The sequence below is a fragment of the Acomys russatus genome, chromosome 1, assembly GCF_903995435.1.
Source record: "Acomys russatus chromosome 1, mAcoRus1.1, whole genome shotgun sequence".
In the NCBI taxonomy this organism is placed as follows: Eukaryota; Metazoa; Chordata; class Mammalia; order Rodentia; family Muridae; genus Acomys; species Acomys russatus.
Window position 1 is genome coordinate 95,740,711 of NC_067137.1, and position 18,879 is coordinate 95,759,589.

General features: G+C 41.4%; 1 protein-coding gene across 4 annotated transcripts in view; it reads left to right on the forward strand.

Moving 5' to 3' along the window:
• Window positions 1-18,879, forward strand: part of Ttll5 (tubulin tyrosine ligase like 5) — a 249,816-nt gene that overhangs the window by 69,053 nt on the left and 161,884 nt on the right. For 2 of the 4 annotated variants that reach the window (XM_051149542.1, XM_051149535.1), the window contains exon 1: window positions 18,717-18,752. Coding sequence is in view for 1 of the 4 variants with exons in the window: in XM_051149557.1 (XP_051005514.1) it covers window positions 5,135-5,248; window positions 5,517-5,608; window positions 14,283-14,345; window positions 18,714-18,752 (308 nt within the window). In the remaining 3 variants the exon portion in view is untranslated. Of the gene's footprint in view, window positions 1-5,134; window positions 5,249-5,516; window positions 5,609-14,282; window positions 14,346-18,710; window positions 18,753-18,879 lie in introns of those variants that run through there. The other 2 variants (XM_051149557.1, XM_051149550.1) reach the window with 2 other exon arrangements.

Sequence of the window (18,879 nt, forward strand, 5' to 3'; positions counted from 1 at the left end):
AACTCTCTAGTATAGTTTTCTTTGTGTGCCTTTTCATTTTGACTCTGTCGTCTCCATTTCCTCCCTTGAATGTAGTTGAAATTTTCATCTGCTATAAGATGGACTGCGTGGTTGTGGTGGTGCCATGGAAAGCAGTGAACTTCAGACTGAGAGGGACCTGGACTCAAGGTCAGTCCCTGCCAGCACCTGGGCTGCTAGAGCTCAGGGAGGTTCCAGAAGCCTCTGGGACGAATGTGTACGTGTGTGGAATTCTTGTGAGAAAGAAAGTATAAAACACTGGAGAATGTTTAAACTAGTGTCTCCACATGGTTTACCCTCAGAAGGCCTAGTTTCCTTCAGAGTTCTGAGTCTTGTAGATCTGATATTACTTTAATATTCATCAACCCATAGTTATAGTTTCTACATATGTCATCTTCCACAAATGTTTTATATTTTCTTCTCTTTTCAGACATTAGTGAAGATTCTAAATAATGTTTCATCCATATGTCTTAATTTGCTGCCATTTAAGGGATACTCTAGTTACATTTTTAACACTTTAAAACTTTTGCCATATATTGTATTTGTTATATTATGTCAATAACTCCCTGACTGGAAATAAAATTTATAATAATTATTGTATTAAATTTTCTCCAATGCCTCTGTAAAATCCAAAGAGTAATATTAAAACCTTCCTATATCTGCTGTACTCCTTGCCATCTTTTAAAAAAAATGATACATAGTTTTTTTTCTAAGAGTCAAACTTGTAGAGCATATTTAAACTAAATAAGGCAGGCAGGCCAGGTGTTGTGTCACATGCTTTTAATCCCAGCACTCGGGAGGCAGAGGCAGGCAGATCTCTGTGAGTTCGAGGCCAACCTGGTCTACAAAGTGAGGCCCTATAGTCAGGGCTACACAGAGGAACCCTGTCTCTGGGAGGGGTGGGGAGGGAAAGTAATAAAATAAATAAAGCAGTCTCCATTTTGTCATGCTTTGTGAGCCAATTAAACTCCAAGTACATGTGCGTCATTCACATTTGTCTATTGTTTTCTAGGCATCCGAGTCAGCCTTACTGGGCAGCAGTTAAGCACACAGTTTTGAAGATGGGCACTTCTCTTATTTTTTCTGTTTTCTAGTGCTACCTTAGTGCTTCAAGGGTTTTCAGACATAATTGCAAGTGATTGGACTAAGTTTGTTGTGGTGGGTTTTCCTCCTCTTCCTCTTCCTCCTGTTCCTCCTCCTCATCTTTCTCCTCCTCCTCTTCCTCCTCTTCCTTCTCCTCTCTTCCTCTTCCTCCTTCCTCCCTCTCCTCCTCTTCTTTTGTCTTCCTCCTCCTTGTCTTCCTCTTCCTCCTCTTCCTCCTCCTTCCTCCCCCTCTCTTCCTCCTCCTTGTCTTCCTCCTCCTCTTCCTTCTCCTCCTTTCTGCTCCTCCTTTTCCTCTTTTCTTTCTTGCTTTAAAGCCAGTTCCCTTAAAAGCAAGACACATTCTATCAGACCTGCTAATTTATATTTATTCCAGATTTTAGGTAGCTCATCTGATTTCCTTGTAACATAAGCCTGCTTAACTTTTATTGTATTTTTGTCTTACTTTCAAAGTTGCTTGTAAGAACCAGTACATCTTTTAGAAGCCATCATTTGGTTTAGTCTACCCATATTTAATAATAATGTGACTTTTTTTATTTCTTCTGTTTGATAGCATTAATTCATTTTACTTTTTCAACATTTATCTCTATGTTCTCTGTAGCCAGTCACAGCACATGTTAGTTCAACTGTTCCTAGTGTCCTTTGTCTTTATTGTGGAGTTCCAAACTTTGTATATGAAACTGCAGGTTCTTGTTATTTACATTTGCTCCTTGTCTCATATTTTCTGCCCCTCAATTATGTAATTCACCTTTTTTTTTTTTTTTTTTTTTTTTTTTTTTTGAGTCTCTATTTTGTCAGGTTTCTGCCGGCCTTTGCTAGGCTGAGAGAGAAATTTTGGAATCAGTATGTGCTTCTTACTGTTTGAGTCGGGGCCCGAGTTCCTTTGTCTGGGCTATTTTGCATTCTCATTTGGTTCCTCTTTAAACCATAATGCAGAGATACGAGAACATTTCTTCTCTGAGTAGATTCTAAATCCAAAGTTGTGTTTCTGATCATTTAAGAGTTTGGTGCATGATTAATGGCAGACTGCTTATCTAGGTGCTAAGTTGGCAGTTTAAGATTCATCTGGGTACCTTGTCACCTCCCAAAAGTGATGACCTCTCTGTTCAGTTTTGGGTAGTCAGTCGGCCTGTTAGAGTATGTAATTTACCATATCTACCTCTCAGTGTAGCAGAAGGGCTGTGGGTTAAAATCACAGCATGGATGGTTTTCCTTGAAGGGTGGTGGTTGTTGTTGTTGTTTTTAAATAGGTTGAACCTACAGCCTTTTGCATGCTAGACAAGCACTTTACCAACTGTGCCCCCAGCTCTGCCTTGATTTGATATTTGTGATGCGTTTACAGATCACTCTGGTTTCCCCCCACCCCACCCCCGTGTGTGTCTCTGTCTGTCTGTCTGTCTGTCTGTCTGTCTCTCTCTGTCTCTCTGTTTCTGTCTCCGCTTCTGTTTCTCAGGTAAGAAAAGAACCATGGGTACACAGAAGTGTAGGAAGCAGCTCTTGAAAGTGATTGTAGAGAAAGAAACTTAAAGAGCTTTAGGCTACTAAGTCATTGTTTAACAGGAGCACCATTAATTAGTGCTGAGAAGAACACTATCTCAACATTTAGGGCCCACCAGGCTAAAAAGAAGCAAAGTTGGAAGTGGTCACTAACATTGCTTAGTACTGGCTTATCCTATGTTCCTAGACAGTGATGCATTCTGGGAATCATAGCAGTCTGTCTAGTCTACAGATCAGGTGGACATCTTCATTTGCATGCTGTCATTTGAGTATCATTTTATTATTTGAGGTGACTTTTAAGTACCCTGAACAGCAAGGTATGGTGACACACATGTAGTGTCAGTGCTTGGAAGGCTGAGGCAGGAGGAGGATCGATCTAGTTCAGGCTAGTCTGAGATACTCTCTCAGAGAAACCAAGGCCTGGGCATGTAACTCAGTGGTAGAGAAGTTACACACCAAGGTCGTGGGTTCTGCCTGCTGACTGCCCCCAGCATTGAGTAGACACACCCTAGGTAGCACCAGACATGACAGCTCCATGCTTTTGCAGTTCTCGTTGCCAGCAGCTTTATGTGGAGTGATGCCCTCACGGGTGAGCTAGATGAGCTTGCTTGCTGGCTTGTTTTCTCAGACGCTAAGTAGTGTGGGGACACAGAGAAACGTCCTCAAGCCACTCATTTACTTTTTCAGTTCCTCTTTACTAAATAATCATCACACTTTAAAGACTCACAAAACTGACATGTTCTTATCTGAATCACACTTTCACATGTTGATAGCATAACTAGCACATACTACTATTCTATTAATTCCCAAAGACTGAAGGGAATTAAAATGCTTCCCAAAAATTTTCTGTAGTTTTAAATTCTGAATATATGGGCTGTATGCTAGCACAACCACTCACTTGTTTAACAGATATATATAGATTTACTTCTAGATGTTGAAGATACCACAGTAAATGCTAGACAAATAAATATTAATTTAATAATTTTTCATTATATAGGTATTATGGGGTTTTGCCTATGATAAAGCCTAGTTTTATAATTCTTGTGCTTCTTTTGCAGATGAGTGCATAATTAGTTTTCTTATGTTCCATACTACTGTACCATCATGTGACTTTAACAGAAATTTTACTTCTTACAGTTCTAGTCTCTGGGATCTTGAAGACTCAAGATGCCAGGCCAGGCGGTGGTAGTGCACACCTTTAATCCCAGCCCTGACAGGCAGGGGCAGGGGCGCAGGGAGGTGGGGAGGCAGAGAGGCAGAGGAGACGCAGAGAGGCGGGGGCAGGCTGATCTCTGTGAGTCAAGGCCAGCTTGGTCTATAGAGCCAGGTTCCAAGACAGCCAGGGCTACACAAAGAAACCCTGTGTTGAAAACTAAAACAAACCAACCAACCAAACCAACAAACCCAAGATTCCAGCAAGGCAGAGTTCCTTTTTTAGGCCTAACCTTGCAGGTGGCTGGCCTTCCATCACCTACTCAAAGCGTATCTATTTATACCCATTGGCTCTCTGGCACTAATCCTACTAGACTAAGGCACCACGCTCATGACTTCATCTAACTCTTAAGTGCCTCTGAAAGGCCCCCTTTCCAAATACCATCAGTTGGGTCCTCATTTTGGAGACCCACTAACAGCCATGGTGCAAGTACTAGTTGCTCACTGTTGGCCTGCCTCTTGATGGAAGTTTCTTCCAGGTATCTAGAAAGATAATTGTGCCTATCGTTCTTCAGTTACTTCTTCCTTTTCCTCCGTGGCATTTTATCTGTCATTTTGTACCAGTCATTTCATCTGTATTTTCACACTTCAGGCTTTTTGAATTCCGGCACTCGCTGCTTTCCTGCTGTGTATCCTCAGAATCCCTGAGAGTGTGGTCCTCAGAATCCCTGAGAGTGTGGTCCTCAGGCTTCTGCTGCTCTGTGATGACCATGGCCTCGGGACTGCCTCCTCAGAGCACAGGGCAGTCAGCCCTCATCCAGCCACGGTGCTGCCTCAGTGCGAGCACTTCCGCTAGTGCTGCATCTTAAATTCACTGATGATTCTGCTCTCAGTATTTCCTTTCAGTTTCTAAGAAATTCCACAACACCCAGCTTTTTCTTGTGTGGCATGAATACAAAATGTATTCCTTGCTTTCTTGTCTCTAGTCTCCCACCTCCTCTCCCAGTGCTGAAGAGAATATAATTACTTACTGGAATAAATACACATTCTCCTTTCTGTGGAGCTGCTTTTGTTTTTTCCCTTGCCCTGAAAATAATGAATGTACCTTAAAACCAAGACTAAGTCTGCAATTCAGGAGACTCAGCCTCTCTCTTGTTCCTGCTTGTGTCTGATCTTTAAGCAGTTTTCTACTGTTTCTCCTTTGACTTGAATTCACTAGCCTTTCTCTGTTTCCTGGGGTTTTGGGTTAAATGGGCTGTAGACTGGAGTGTCTGCAGGTTTGAGCTGTACTGATGCTGAGGGAGTGAGCGTGGGAACTGTCATGGAGTTTGCTCTCTCAGCTCTGCTTTGCTGTTCCTCCTCTTAGCGCTCCCGTCCACTCTCTGCCAGTGATGCAGAAATGAAAAACCTTGTGGCCTCAGCCCGGGAGAAGGTACCTGGGAAGTTAGGCGGTTCCGTCCTTGGTCTCTCAATGGAGGAGGTAAAGATGATTTTATTTCAGGCCTTTGTGGGTTAACAAAGGGCTCAGTACAAATTAGTGAGTGATTCATAATACTCATGATAAATTCATGTCTTGCTCTGAATGGACAAAGATCTAATAGGAGACATTTCTCCTCAGAAGCATCCTAAGTTATTAATTCCTCCACACAAGCTTTTGTCATTTTCTTTGTTTGTAACCTTGCCTTTGACTTATAGCCATGCAGATTTTAGGTTTCCTACCTTACTCTGTTCTCTCTTCCTCCACTTAGATCAAAGTTTTACGGAGGGTAAAGGAGGAGAATGATCGGAGAGGAGGATTTATTCGCATATTTCCTACATCCGAGACATGGGAAATATATGGGTGAGGTGACTGCCTTTTTTTTTTTTTTCTAAAGTTATACCTCAGGTTTATAGCGTTAGCTCGATTGTCATTGCTTCCAACGTGGTGCTGCCTTTCTTACTTTATTTAAAGTGATAATCCGCAAACCAGGCATAATTTTGCATGCTTGTAAATTCCAGACTCAGGAAGTGGAGGCAGGAGGTTCACCCTTTGCTGCCTAGTGAGTCTGAGGCCTCCTGGGCTCCTTGAGACTCAGACTGCAGAGAGAGGGGAAGAAGACAAAGCACTAGTAGTAACAAGTCCCAGAGCCTGCCCATCAGTGGTAATGGCTGCCTGTGTATTGAGGCTCCACCCCCATTTTTAATCCCGTTTCCCTCCTAACCATTCACCTGTCCTTAATTTTGTTTTTCTTTTCTTTCTTTTTGTTGTTTTTTACATTCAGGGTTCCTCTGTGTATGTAGCCGTGGCCACCCAGAAACTTGCTCTATAGAACAAGATGTCCTCAAACTCACAGAGATCCACCTGCCTCTGCCGAGCGTTGAGATTAAAGGGATGCGCCACCACACCCAGCTTTATTTTTATATTTTTTCATCATCTCGATTTGAAAACTTGTTTGTCCTCACTGAATGTGCCTAAATAATGCATTGTTCATTCCTGCTCAGCACTCAGATCTAATTTCCAGGCAGTCAATACAATGCCTGTATTTGAAGTGTGCACTTTGATGGTGAGGTTTGGCAAATTAAAGACCAATTTAACTACTCCACAACCATTACATAGGAGACTTCCATATGTGTTTTATGACCCATGACAGTCACCCTTCACTGTAATCCCAGGCCTCAGGTGTCAGCAGAGCAGCATTCTGTCACTCTGTTTTTTCCAGGAGCATTTATACATGTGCAGTCATATAGTAGGTAATATCCACACTTGGCTTTTTTTTTTTTAATAGAGTATTTTTGAGTTTCATGTGTGTTGCCATATGAAGCAGTCCATTCTTCATTCTTGGGTAATGTTTGATTGCGAGACTATATCACAGTTTTTTTTTTTTTTTAATCCATTCTCCTACTGTGGACCAGGTATGTCAATGTTTGGCTGTTTTGAAGAAAACCCCTAGAGTGTCCATGGGTTGTTCCTTTGTTGAAGGTGTTTAGACGTATTTTTTTTTTCTCTGATTTTTTTTTTCTCTTGAATTTTTGGTAATTGTTTGACATCTGACATTAGCGAAGACACTAATATGAAGAAGTGAAGAAGCCAGGTCCTGGACTCGCCTTCTTCTTTCTCAAACTGAAGACTTTATTACTAATTGAAACTCTTCATGTTTTATTCATCTGTTTGGATTTTTGTTTGTTCATAATTAAATCCTAGTATGTTCCGTGTGCATAGGCGCTTAGTCATTTCTTCTAGATCATTAAGTTTGTTGGCATGTAATTGTTCATAGTAGTTTCTTATGATCCTTAGAATTAAAAAAAAAAAGTGTTTGTGTGTCTCTCTGTGGGTATGTGCATGAGAATGTCCGTGCCTGTAGAGGCCAAAGGGGGGCTGTCTGCCTCCTATAGCTAGAGTTACAGGACAGGTGACTGCAGGGTGCCTGATGGGGGAGTTAGGGACCGAGCTGGGGTCATGTGGAAGAACAGTAAGTGCTCTTAACCGTTGGGCCATTTCTCTAGCTCCAGAATTCCCCAATATAATGTCTCCTTTTTTATCCTCTGTTTTTTTTTTTTTTTTTTTTTAAGTCTTACTTTGTTTTGTTTTTACAATACTCTACATAAAGGTTTATTGATATTATCTTTTTAAAAAATCATCTTAGGGCTAAAGAAATTGTTCTGTGGTTAAGAGCACTTGTTGCTCTTACAGAGGAGCCAGGTTCAATTCTCAGCGCCCACATGGTGGTTCACAGCTATCCATAGCTTCAGTCCTGGGGGACCCAGTGCCCTCTTTTGACCTCAGTGGGCACTACACATGTGTGTGGTGAGCATACATACATGTAGGCAAAACACACGTAAAATAAAAGGAATATATTGATAAAAATAAAACCAATTTATGCTCATTGGGAAGAGGAAGGGCTTCAGAGGGGAAGGCTGGAGGGTAAGAGGGAAGGGAGTGTGGACGGAATCACAGGGCGCTGTGTACATGCGTGAAGTTGTTACAGAGGGAGTGTGGACGGAATCACAGGGCGCTGTGTACATGCGTGAAGTTGTTACAGAGGGAGTGTGGACGTAATCACAGGGCGCTGTGCACAAGCGTGAAGCTGTTACAGAGGGAATGCGGACGTAATCACAGGGCGCTGTGCGCATGCGTGAAGCTGTTACAGAGGGAGTGTGGATGTAATCACAGGGCGCTGTGCGCATGCGGGAAGCTGTTACAGAGGGAGTGTGGACGTAATCACGGCGCTGTGCACATGCGTGAAGCTGTTAGAGAGGAAAGACAAGCTCAAGCAAAAAGACAATACACGAAATACTGTACGATTTTGCTATGGGATCTTCATAACCATTCTACTCTTCCATCCGTCTTGTGTTATTGTTGGTAGGCATTTTGCTGTAAGTCCCACCTTGTTATTTTTGCTGGAGGAGTCGGTTATTATATAAGGAAATTTAAGTCTTCATTTATACATACATTGCCATTTTCCATATCCATCCATCAGGTTTGTATCTGAAGGACTTCTTTCAGGATTTAATGAATCCCACACAGTTCTGATGGCAACAATTGTCCATTTCTGCTATTCTGGTTCTCTACAAATGTTTTTGTTTGAAAGATTTATTTGATAAGTAGTAGAATTCTAAGTTTTTGGTTTTGGTTTTGGTTTTGACCTCGAACTCACAGAGATCTGCCTGCTTCTGCCTCCCTGAGTGGTGGGATTACAGGCGTGTGCCAACTGCACCTGGCTTTAGATTGATGCTCTTCTTCAGTACATAAAAAACAAATCTTTCCATTGTCTTGTGGTGTGCCTGCCTACCCACCCTCCCTCTCTCCCTCCCTCCCTCCCTCCCTCCCTCCCTTCCTTCCTTCCTTCCTTCCTTCCCACCTTTCTTTCGTTTCAAGACAGAGTTTCTCTGTGGAGCCCTGGCTGTCCTGGAACTTACATTATAGACCAGGTTGGTCTCGAACTCAGAGAGCTACTGCCTCTGCCTCCTGAGTGCTGAGGTTACAGGCGTGTGCCACCACACTCTGCTTGTGATTATTCTTTTGAGCACAGAGCTATCCTCTCCTGCAGCTTGCTTCTGAGGGTGTGGGTGTAGGTTTGTGTAAGAGTGCATGTGGGTGTGTTTCCACTCTTTATTAATTTTTATTTTTTACATATACTTTTATATTATTACACATATATACAATAAAAACAATAGCAAGAAGAACCATGACAAAATCAGGAATTACATAAATGTTACATTCTACCAGGAAACTGGGACAGAGGGGAGGACATCCTATTGGGACTCTAGATGAGAGAAGCATGGGAGAATGGCAAAGTAGAAGGATCCAGAGGGTCCTAGAAACCTACAAGTAGAACATTATGATAGGCAGATTTGGGCCCAGGGCTCCCACTCAAACTAAGGCACCAGCCAAGGACAATACAGGCAGTAAACTTTAAACCCCTACCCAGATCTAGCCAGTGGTCAGAACATTCTCCACACTTGAGTGGAGAGTGGGATATGACTTCCTCACGTACTCTGGTGCCTCACATTTGACCATGTCCCCTGGAGGGGGAGACCTGGTGGCACTCAGAGGAAGGACAGCAGGTTACCGAGAAGAGACTTAATACCCTATAAGCATATACAGGGGGAGGTAATCCCCCTCAGGAACAGTCATAGGGGAGGAGAATAAGGGGAAAAGGGGAGGGAGGGAAGAATGGGAGGACACAAGGGATGGGATAACCATTGAGATGTAACAAGAATAAATTAATAATAAAAAACTAAAAAAAATGTTACATTCTTAGTGTTTTGGCTATTTGTATTTGGCAACATTGAAGAAAACATCTTTCCTGTCTTGGTGCGTCTAAAATTCTGAATGTAAACCAGTATCTATCATTATCTTATCATTACTAACTTAAAACTATTTAGACCTAAAGACGTCTTAACTCCTAAACAACTAAGCTTAATTGTTAAACTAAACTATCTGGTCTTCAACCCCATCAGAGACTTGAGAAGGAATAAAATTGATTACCTGAGTATACAGGGAGTGTAGGTTAGTAGCTTCCCAAATGAGAAGATGACAGAGGCAGTTTGCTACCTAAGCAGTCACCCAAAACTCTATAACGTAGGAGCATCATCTTCAGCCTTCTGGCAAAATATATCTGGCAGACATATTTGTAAGGCAGGAACTATTGAGGACTTGCTTACCCTGTCTTGGCAGAGTTTGGTTGTCCACTCTGCCTCCATCCAAGCTTGCCCTTTTTTTAGGGAGAATTCTGTCTGTTGTAGAAACAAGGACATTTTTGCCCAGTGGCTTATTTGCCATATTTGAAGTCATCTCCATAAGGAGGTTCTTTGATGCTCACCATCCTCTTTTAGGTAGGCTGGGTGTTGTCAGGCATTAACCTGTCTCATTGTCAATGAATCTTTAAAATAATAAAAACCTTTTTAAGTGCCATCTTCTGTAGGTCTCTGAGGTTTTTGAAGACCTTATCTAATTATAGAATCATGTCTATCTGTTACACCTAAGATGTATATCCTTGTGATAAAAATAGACTAGTAATTGATATGACCATGAGTTGATCAATGAACACTTAATTTATATAGCTTACTTCTCCTAAACAGCCTGTAATAGCATTTTTAAAGTATTGGAAGTAAACCTTGTATTATAATTGAGTTATATGGTACAGTACCGCATATTAGAGTCGAAATATAATGTGTGTGAAGAATAATCCTACATTTGAATTCTATACCACTGTATCTAAAATTAAACTTATTTTTGCTTCTATATACAAAATTCCATACTAGTGAATTAAAAATAACCTTGTGAGTGACAATTAAAGCATTAAGATGAAATGTAGATTCAATAATCTACTTTTTGTTCTATCTTCCTTATGTATTTTTATATTACCCCTTCTTTCTTTTTAACCCCTATCTCCAAACCTAAGCATGGAAGATAAAGGAAAAGAGAGACATCCCTGAGTCCAACCTTGTTTTCTCTTTAAATAAGACCAATAATAACTTCTAGCCAACTCCCATTGAAAGTAACCCTCTATAGCCCAAGAAAGCAACCAGAAACCTACCCGACCCTCCTTAAAGGAAATGGGGCATCACTCTCTTAAGGTTTCTTCCAGCTGATTTGGGACAAATAATACCTTTGAGGGGCCCAAATAATATTGGGGAAATGGTTAAACAAGCTAGGAATAGCATTTGTGGTCCAGTTGCTAAATGCTGAGAAATCCCAAGCTTACTTGTAGTTCTGTGTGGGATAGTCTGAAATGCTGGACCAATTGGGATTGGAAGCTTTCTTAGAAGGTGTCCTGGGAGCTGTTCTGTTCTGATGAGGAACAGCAACTGAAGTACTTGGTGCTGGAACATGAAGGATACAGGATGTCAGTGTCCAGCATGTGAGAGTAATGCATCCTGTCAGGTCTGATCCAGCGTCAGTGTCAGCTTCTTTTGTTCTGAAAACATATAATTTCTCACAAGCAGTCCTAAAATTATAAATGTATAAGGTGTGTGTGATGCACTGAACAATTGAGGCTGGTTCTCTGCTCTTTGTATGAGCAGGTGTTTCCACACTTCTATACTAGCATGCAGAGGCCAGAGACCAGTGCAAGCTACCTTTCTTGATAGCTCTCTACCTTATTTTATCAGTATATTATGGGCAGGAGCTATGGTTGTGTGTATGCTAAGATTTGTATGGATGTTGAAGGATGACTTGCAGGAATTGGGTTTTTTCCTTGTACCATGTGGTTCCTAGAGTAGACCTCAAGTCCACCAAGTGTGATAAGCCTTAGCCTGCTGACCCATCTCTCTGGCCTGTTTGTTTGCATTTGAGACAGGGTCTCTCATTAATGGAGCTCTTTGGTTGGGCCAGGCTGCCTGGACAGTGAGCTCTAGGTGTGCACCATTGCACAAGCCTTTTTCCGTGAGTGCTGGGGGTCCACACCCATGTCCCCATGTTTACACCACAGGCGCTTTACCGCCTGAGCCATCTCTACAACCTCAAGATTGTTTTAATGGCTGTTCTGTCTTTTAAGGACACTTTTCATTTTGTCTGCAGCATCCTAACTTCTATTGATTCTAGTGAACATTTTATTTCCAGTATTGATTTATTTTGTATGTAGAATTTCTATTGGTATTTTTTATGTCTTGATTCCCTCTTTTTCATTTCCTGTAGATACTTACGCATGCATTGTAATAATTTTAGTAAATATTCTTTTTAAGAAACTCATATCTGGCATTTCTGAGTCCATTGACTGGCATTTCTTCGGTTTATGGCAGTGGTTCTCAACTTTCCTAACCCTGAGACCTTCATGTTGTGGTGACCCCAAACAATAAAACTATTTCCATTGTTACTTCATAACTGTAATTTTGCTACTGTTGCGAATTGTAACATAAATACCTGATATGCAGGTTATCCAATATGGGACCCCTATGAAAGCAGTTATGACCCATCATTTGAGAACCACTGTTTTTTGGATACACTATTCATATTTATATGTACAGTAAATTTTGACTAGACACTGTATGTGTACACTGAATTTTCAGTGTTTGGATTTTCTGGCTCTCTTTAAACCCTGCTAAAGTTTCTATTTGACATAATTTTTTCAGGCTGCCTTCTGTACATTGTTATGACAAAGTTAGGGTTCTTTAATATAAGCCCAGCATATGTCTACCTCAAAAGACACGTTTAGGTGTCTATGAAGTGACCGAGCTGTCAAGAAGATTTCTGTGTCCTGGCAGCTGGCACTCAATTGACAGCCCCAGTGGACTGTGGGAAGTGCTTAAGTTAGATTTAGTCTTGTTCTTTCTTCTGACTGTTGCTTTTTGCTTAGCCTAGAGAACTTTTACCCTCTGCCCGAGCAGGTTGCTATGTACCCCAAAACTCAAGGGACGTCTTATCATTGTCATGCATAGCCTGTGCCTTTTCATTATATTGCTCTGAAAATTCTAGACACTTTTTATATCTTTAATCTAGTCTTTTCATCTTGGAGAACTTGAATCCCCCTGCATGCTCTGGAAATCACCTGTAGGAAGAAAGGTAGAGAAAATGTAAGACTTGATTCTGTTGTATCTCACTAATAGTAATTGCCCCCTACTGCCATTTGTTCAGTGTCTGAACACAGTTGTTTCTGTATCTTGTACACTTTTCTGGCTGTGCTAGGAGAGCAAGGCCTGTAGCAGTTATTCTTTCGTGTGTAGAAGAACTGTTTGTTTCATTGCTTTTGAACATTTTCCAGACAGAAAATGTGTGCGCCTTGTAATCTTGCTCTTTTCCTTAAGCATCACATTACCAAGATTCATGTAGCTACAGTTCATTCCTTTTTAATACTCCTTTCCCTTTAAACTGTGTGTTGAAACTCCTATTGATTTCACATTCTTCTGTTGGTGGACATTGGCCTTCCTTCTGGTCTGTAACTGTCAAGGATAGCTGTGCTGTTGGCATTCCTGAATGTGTCTCCTGCATGTGTATCTAGGAATGAATTGCATCAGGCAGCTTTTCTGGAAGAGGTGTTCTCAGAGACAGCATGTGACACGTCTCTTGGGAAGAGCAGAGCAGGTCAGACAAGGAAATCAGTGTACGCAGAGTGCCCCTATCAAGGAAGGCTTTGTGCAGCAGGGTGGACTTGAGCAGCCGTTGTCCTGAGAAGGTTTCTTTTTTTTTTTTTTTTTTTTGGTTTTTTGAGACAGGGTTTCTCTGTGTAGCCTTGGCCATCCTGGACTCACTTTGTAGACCAGGCTGGCCTCGAACTCACAGCGATCCGCCTGCCTCTGCCTCCCGAGTGCTGGGATTAAAGGCATGCGCCACCACGCCCGGCTGAGAAGGTTTCTATTTAGAGGCAAATGATACATCAGAGATGTGGCATGAGAAAACGCTAAAGAGACCTGTGACCCTGGTCTTGCAGAGTCAGCATTCAACAGCTGTGTCGAAAACATATGAATGAATTAGTGACACAGATTATTTAGTTTCTGACCACTCTACCCCACCCCTGCCTCCAAGAGTAAACTAGTAAACTGCATGGAAACACTGGATGCTCCCACTTTGGAGACAGTTGGATGAAAATTTCCTTTATGCTGCTCCCTCCAGTTTCTGTTGTTGTCTCATCTGTGCATATGATTTCTTGGTTGTTGTGATTGTTTTGGTCTTTCGAGACAAGGTTTCTCTGTGTAGTCTTGGCTGTCCTGGACTCTGTAGACCTGGCCTCGAACTCATAGAGATCAGCCTGCCTCTGCCTCCCCAAATGCTGGGATTACAGGCATGTGCCACTGCACCTGGCATTGTTGTTGTTTTAACCTTTCATTTTGATATTTTAATGTAGTATATCACCTCTTATTAATCTAAAAGGAAATTCTGTCTTTCAGTTTTCTATGTTAAATCCTCTTTATTTTTTGTTTTATTCTACTTATTCTGCTTGTTTATCATTTTAATTTGAACATCTATCTCTTCAGTTGGCACTTTAGAAAAAGCGTATAAGCATTCTGTCCATTTTGTAATTGGTTTGTGGTTTTAGTTCTACATTTTTTCTCTTGAACTAAACTTAAATAATTTGATCTCTTTCTTTGTCCTTCAGGTCCTACCTTGAACACAAAACCTCCATGAACTATATGCTGGCAACACGCCTATTCCAGGACAGGTAAGAATTTGCTCAGCTTAAACATTTAGAACTAGATAGCAAGCGCAAGAGAAAAATGTATGCAGAAGAAGGGTAGTGGCTCATCCAAGTCTTCGCGCAGGGCCTGTGAGAGGAAGGGCCTTTTAGAAATCCCAGTAGAAGGACTCACTTTCCAGCATGTGTTAACAGCTCTCAGCATTTGTAATATTTGTAGAAGCCAAAGATTAAGTCATAAAAATCTTCTGAGCACTCTTACCAGATGCCCTATGTTTTCTTCTTTTTTTCTTTGTAAAGAGCCTTACTCAGCACCTTTTTGCATACTGTTTTTTTTTTCTTTTTTCATTTCAAAACTCCTTTCCTTTTCCTCTCCTCTCCTTTTGTTTTTCCTCCTCTCCCCTTCCCTTCCCTCCTCCTCTCTTCTTTTATTTAGGAAGGGTTTACTTTGGCTCACAGTTTGAGAGGCCAGTTCTTCCTGTCAGGGACCCACAGAGTTAGTAGCACGGTGCATCTGTGCTCAGGAAACAGAAATGAATGCTCTGGGCACAGTTTTCAATGGTGTAATCATCTGGTTTTCAAAACAAAAGTTACCAGATCCGAAAACATGGAGGGTCCATAAGTGGCAGAGTAAACTCACAGGCACAGATGACAGCTTGTAAGTGCAGTGCCAGGAAGTTGGGAAACGGAGTTACCAGACACTGGATCCAGATGGCCCAACCACCAGGTCCAGCTTACCTTCATGGATGCTTGTAGCCTGTGTAGTATAGCCACACGGCACAACAGTTCACTAATTGATTATTTTAATGAAAGACTTTGGTTATTTAAGATTATGTCTTATTTTCTGAGGGAGTCTTAAAATAGATAACAAGATTTCAGCCATTTCTTACAGTCTCTTGGTTATTATAGGAGATTACATTTGTATGTTTCATCTGTTTATTTGTGGTAAATAGTGTTGAATAACCACACACATAGCTTTTGATGATCCTCTGATTTGCTTGGAAGACAGCCCCAGATCTTTGCATATGAACTGGAGTGTGGACGGAGGACCTTGCCGAGGTCTCTTTATCCGTGCAGGGCAGAGCCTTCAGCAAGATGTGTCCTGCTTTGTCAGTCTACTGTGCTCTGGCTTTATACTGGGGCTTAAACCACCCTAGTCATTTAAATCTTTTAATGGAAATAGTTTCTCTTCTCCCTCTGTCTCTTTGTGGAATTGTTATTGATTCATTTTGTCTTTATTCTCTTATTTGCCTTTTTATTCTTTTCATCTCATTTCTTAGCTTTACTTCCTCGGAGATTTCTTTTTTTTTTTTTTGTGGCCTCTTTTAGACATGTTCATGTTAGAGCACAGGTTGGCCTTGAGCTTAGTGTAACCCTTGCTGCACTTTAGCCCCCAAGAACCCACCTCAGCCTCCTGCACACTGGGGCTAAGACATGAACCACCTTGGCTGCCTGCTGGAGGCTCTTAAACTGTGCTCTTCTGGACTCTAAAGTAGCCTCTGGCTCTAGCTGTCATTACCCATGGTCACAGGCAGGAGCTACTACATCTATTTTCCTACTGGGAAAGGACAACTTTCATATCTATTAGGTATTTTTAATTTTGACTAGCTTTCATGGTTTATGATATATATTTTTTCAAATCTTTTTGTCTTAAAGATCTTTTCAGCTTTTTGTAGTAATAATTTGTCCATAGTCCTTCCTTCCACCTAGTTCCATTTTTTACTGTCAAGTATCTGCATATACTTGGTGAGCTCTGATTGTTTGGTCATACTTAGTAATTCACCAGTTGCTTAAAATAGGTATTTATGCGGGTGTCCTTCCCAGGTCTGTTGTTCTGTTTCTGAACTGACATGGACTCTCTGCTTGCCTCTGGATCTTTTCATATTTGAGTTTTTCATGAGAGGGAAAGAATGCACAGCAGGCCAGCTGGAAACTACCAGCCTAGCCATAATTATAAGCCATGTTGTTTGGAGTGAGAAATGTGGTGTATATTGTATGTGTGTGCTATATATAGCATATCTGGTATAATGTTTGGAGAGAGCATGCTGTCACACACCTGTACTCTTAGCACATGGGAGGCTGAGGCAGGATTTTTAAGCCAGTGCTACACGGTAAGACTGTATCTCCAAAAACAAAAGAAAATATATGTCTTAGTCATTAGTAAAACAGAGCAGCAGCCTTGCTGGCCACCACACTTTATCCAGTGAGCTGTATCTGTAGCATTCACTATAGTTGTGACAGGAAGAAACTGTAGGTTCTTTTGAAAATGAGAGTTATAATAATCCATTATTATGCTGGGCCTGGTGCCTCATCCCTTTAGTCTTAGCACTCTGGACGGAGAGGCAGGCGGATCTCGGTGCGTTTGAGGCCAGCCTGCTTTCTAGGTTAGATGGGGGGTACATAGTAAGACCTTGTCTTTAAAACAACAACAACAAAATTCATTATTGTGCATTTTCCTAAATTTACATGGATAAAATGCTACGTATAATTAGAATATATCATCCGAGTTAGTATATTTCTGTTATTTCTACAGGTTCCAGCTAAGAGCTCTTGCTTATAAACTTCCTGGGATTTTTATTAAGAAAACATAAATGTCCCCGTTTAGCAAAGGAATGCCTTTAGGATGTGCTCTTAGTGCCTTCTTAAAGCCTCATGTCCACATTTCCATAGTAACTGTAGCCCAATCAGGACACATTTTCTTGCTATATCATGCTTTTGTATCCTTCCAAATGCCTCTTTGTGATGCCTTCCATCCATCCCTAACTCGCTCTAGCTAAATCTTTCATCCTTCAGTCAGCCTTGCACTCCTGGACTGGACTAAAAGTTCCTGTGTACTGACTTATACTTTCCCCGTTGGTCCTTTGGGCAGGTGCTTTGCTGTGCTCATTTTTGTTGATGTTCAGAACCTACCACTTGGTAGAAAAATATTCTTTGAAAGAAATGAAATTGCGTCCAAACCCTAACATCTTCCACTAAAGTTCTCTCAGTCTGAATTGGTGTTCTCCTTACGCGTTAAATTGTTATTGTCAATTACAAACTCACTTTTTGTAGGTTGTGCTTGTCTGCCCTCCACTCCTTCTACTCTTCCCAGTACTCATCCAGCTTTGGCAAACAGTGTAGGGTCCTACTGTATGGCAACAGTTTGAACTCTGGCTGCAAATTAGTAACCCAGGGGGCTCTCATAAGTGATATTTATACCTCGTTTCCATCCCTGGTGGAAAGTGAGGGTACCTATTAAAGGCTGCCCAAGTGATCGTACTTAGAAGCCATGATTGCAGATTCCAGGAGATGACCATTGCTGGGCTAAAAGTGAGTCGCCCTGAGTTTTCTGACACACGCATACTGGGATGTTGCCAGTGAGGGGGAGGTACAGGAAAAGAAAAAAACATCCTGGTGAAGATTTAATTCTTTCACGAGATTTTTCTGTAAATATTATGTGCACTGCTTTTGCCTTTTAAAAAGCACCACAGTGGACATACTGTGTGTCTCATTAACATGACAGTTTTGAAATGACAAATATTTGATTGAAGAAGTTACCGGAATGAGGGTGGGCTAGGAAGTACGCATAGTAACAAGAGGCTAACAGTGGTGGCCTCATGCTGAGCTATGGATAGGCTTCCACTATCTTGTGGTGGATACATGAGCCTTACAGCGGTGATAAGATTGTGTTGAACTAAATGCAGGAAGGAGTACAAGTCAGTCTGTGGAACACCCCCACGCCATGTGGTAAGTGTAGAAATGGAATGAGGAGGAAGTATTTTTAAAGGAAAAGCAAAAGCCTGTGTAATAGACACGGTTGACACTTAGCTTGGGAACATCTCCTTTAAAAAAAAAAAAGTTTCTTTTCTTTCTTAGTTGTGGAAAGTCTATTTTCAGTGAATAGTCTTTTTGGAACCTCATGAGAGTGGGACGTGATTTCCTATTCTGGAATAGTCCAGTTAAAGTAGAAAGTTCTGTAGTCTGATCTAAGGCCTGGAATCCAGTGTAGACCTTTCAAGCCCTGACCCAACCACCACCACCACTACCAACACACACACACACACACACACACACACACACACACACACACGACAGTGGGAATAATAACTGGCTTCTTCACATTGTCATGGGGATTAATTATAATTTGCTTTATAAGTAGATCGACAAATGTTAAGTCATTGTTCTCAGTTTTCTATGCAGTCTCTTTGCCTCTTCCCCATTTTCAAATCGATCCTCCCATCTCATGGTAGAGTACTTTTCTCTGAGAATGTTCTGCTCCTCCCAAAGATGCCCAGTCTGCCCCAGATGTTGAGTCTCTAATAATGCATTTTGTGAATGCATTCCTTGTGTGTGTAGACTCTGGAGTGACGGGGTGGGCGGTGTTCTCTAATCCTGTTGTCCTTTCTACATCTGCAGGGGAAACCCAAAAAGAAGCTTGCTGACAGGAAGAGCACGGTAACTAATTATTCAAACTTGACAAATTCTTTCCATCTGCACAATGTGTAGCCATGCACAGCCCGAACTCCATGCCTTATGTAACTATTTTCAGTTTGACTCATGAGCAGCAGCAATATATACATGC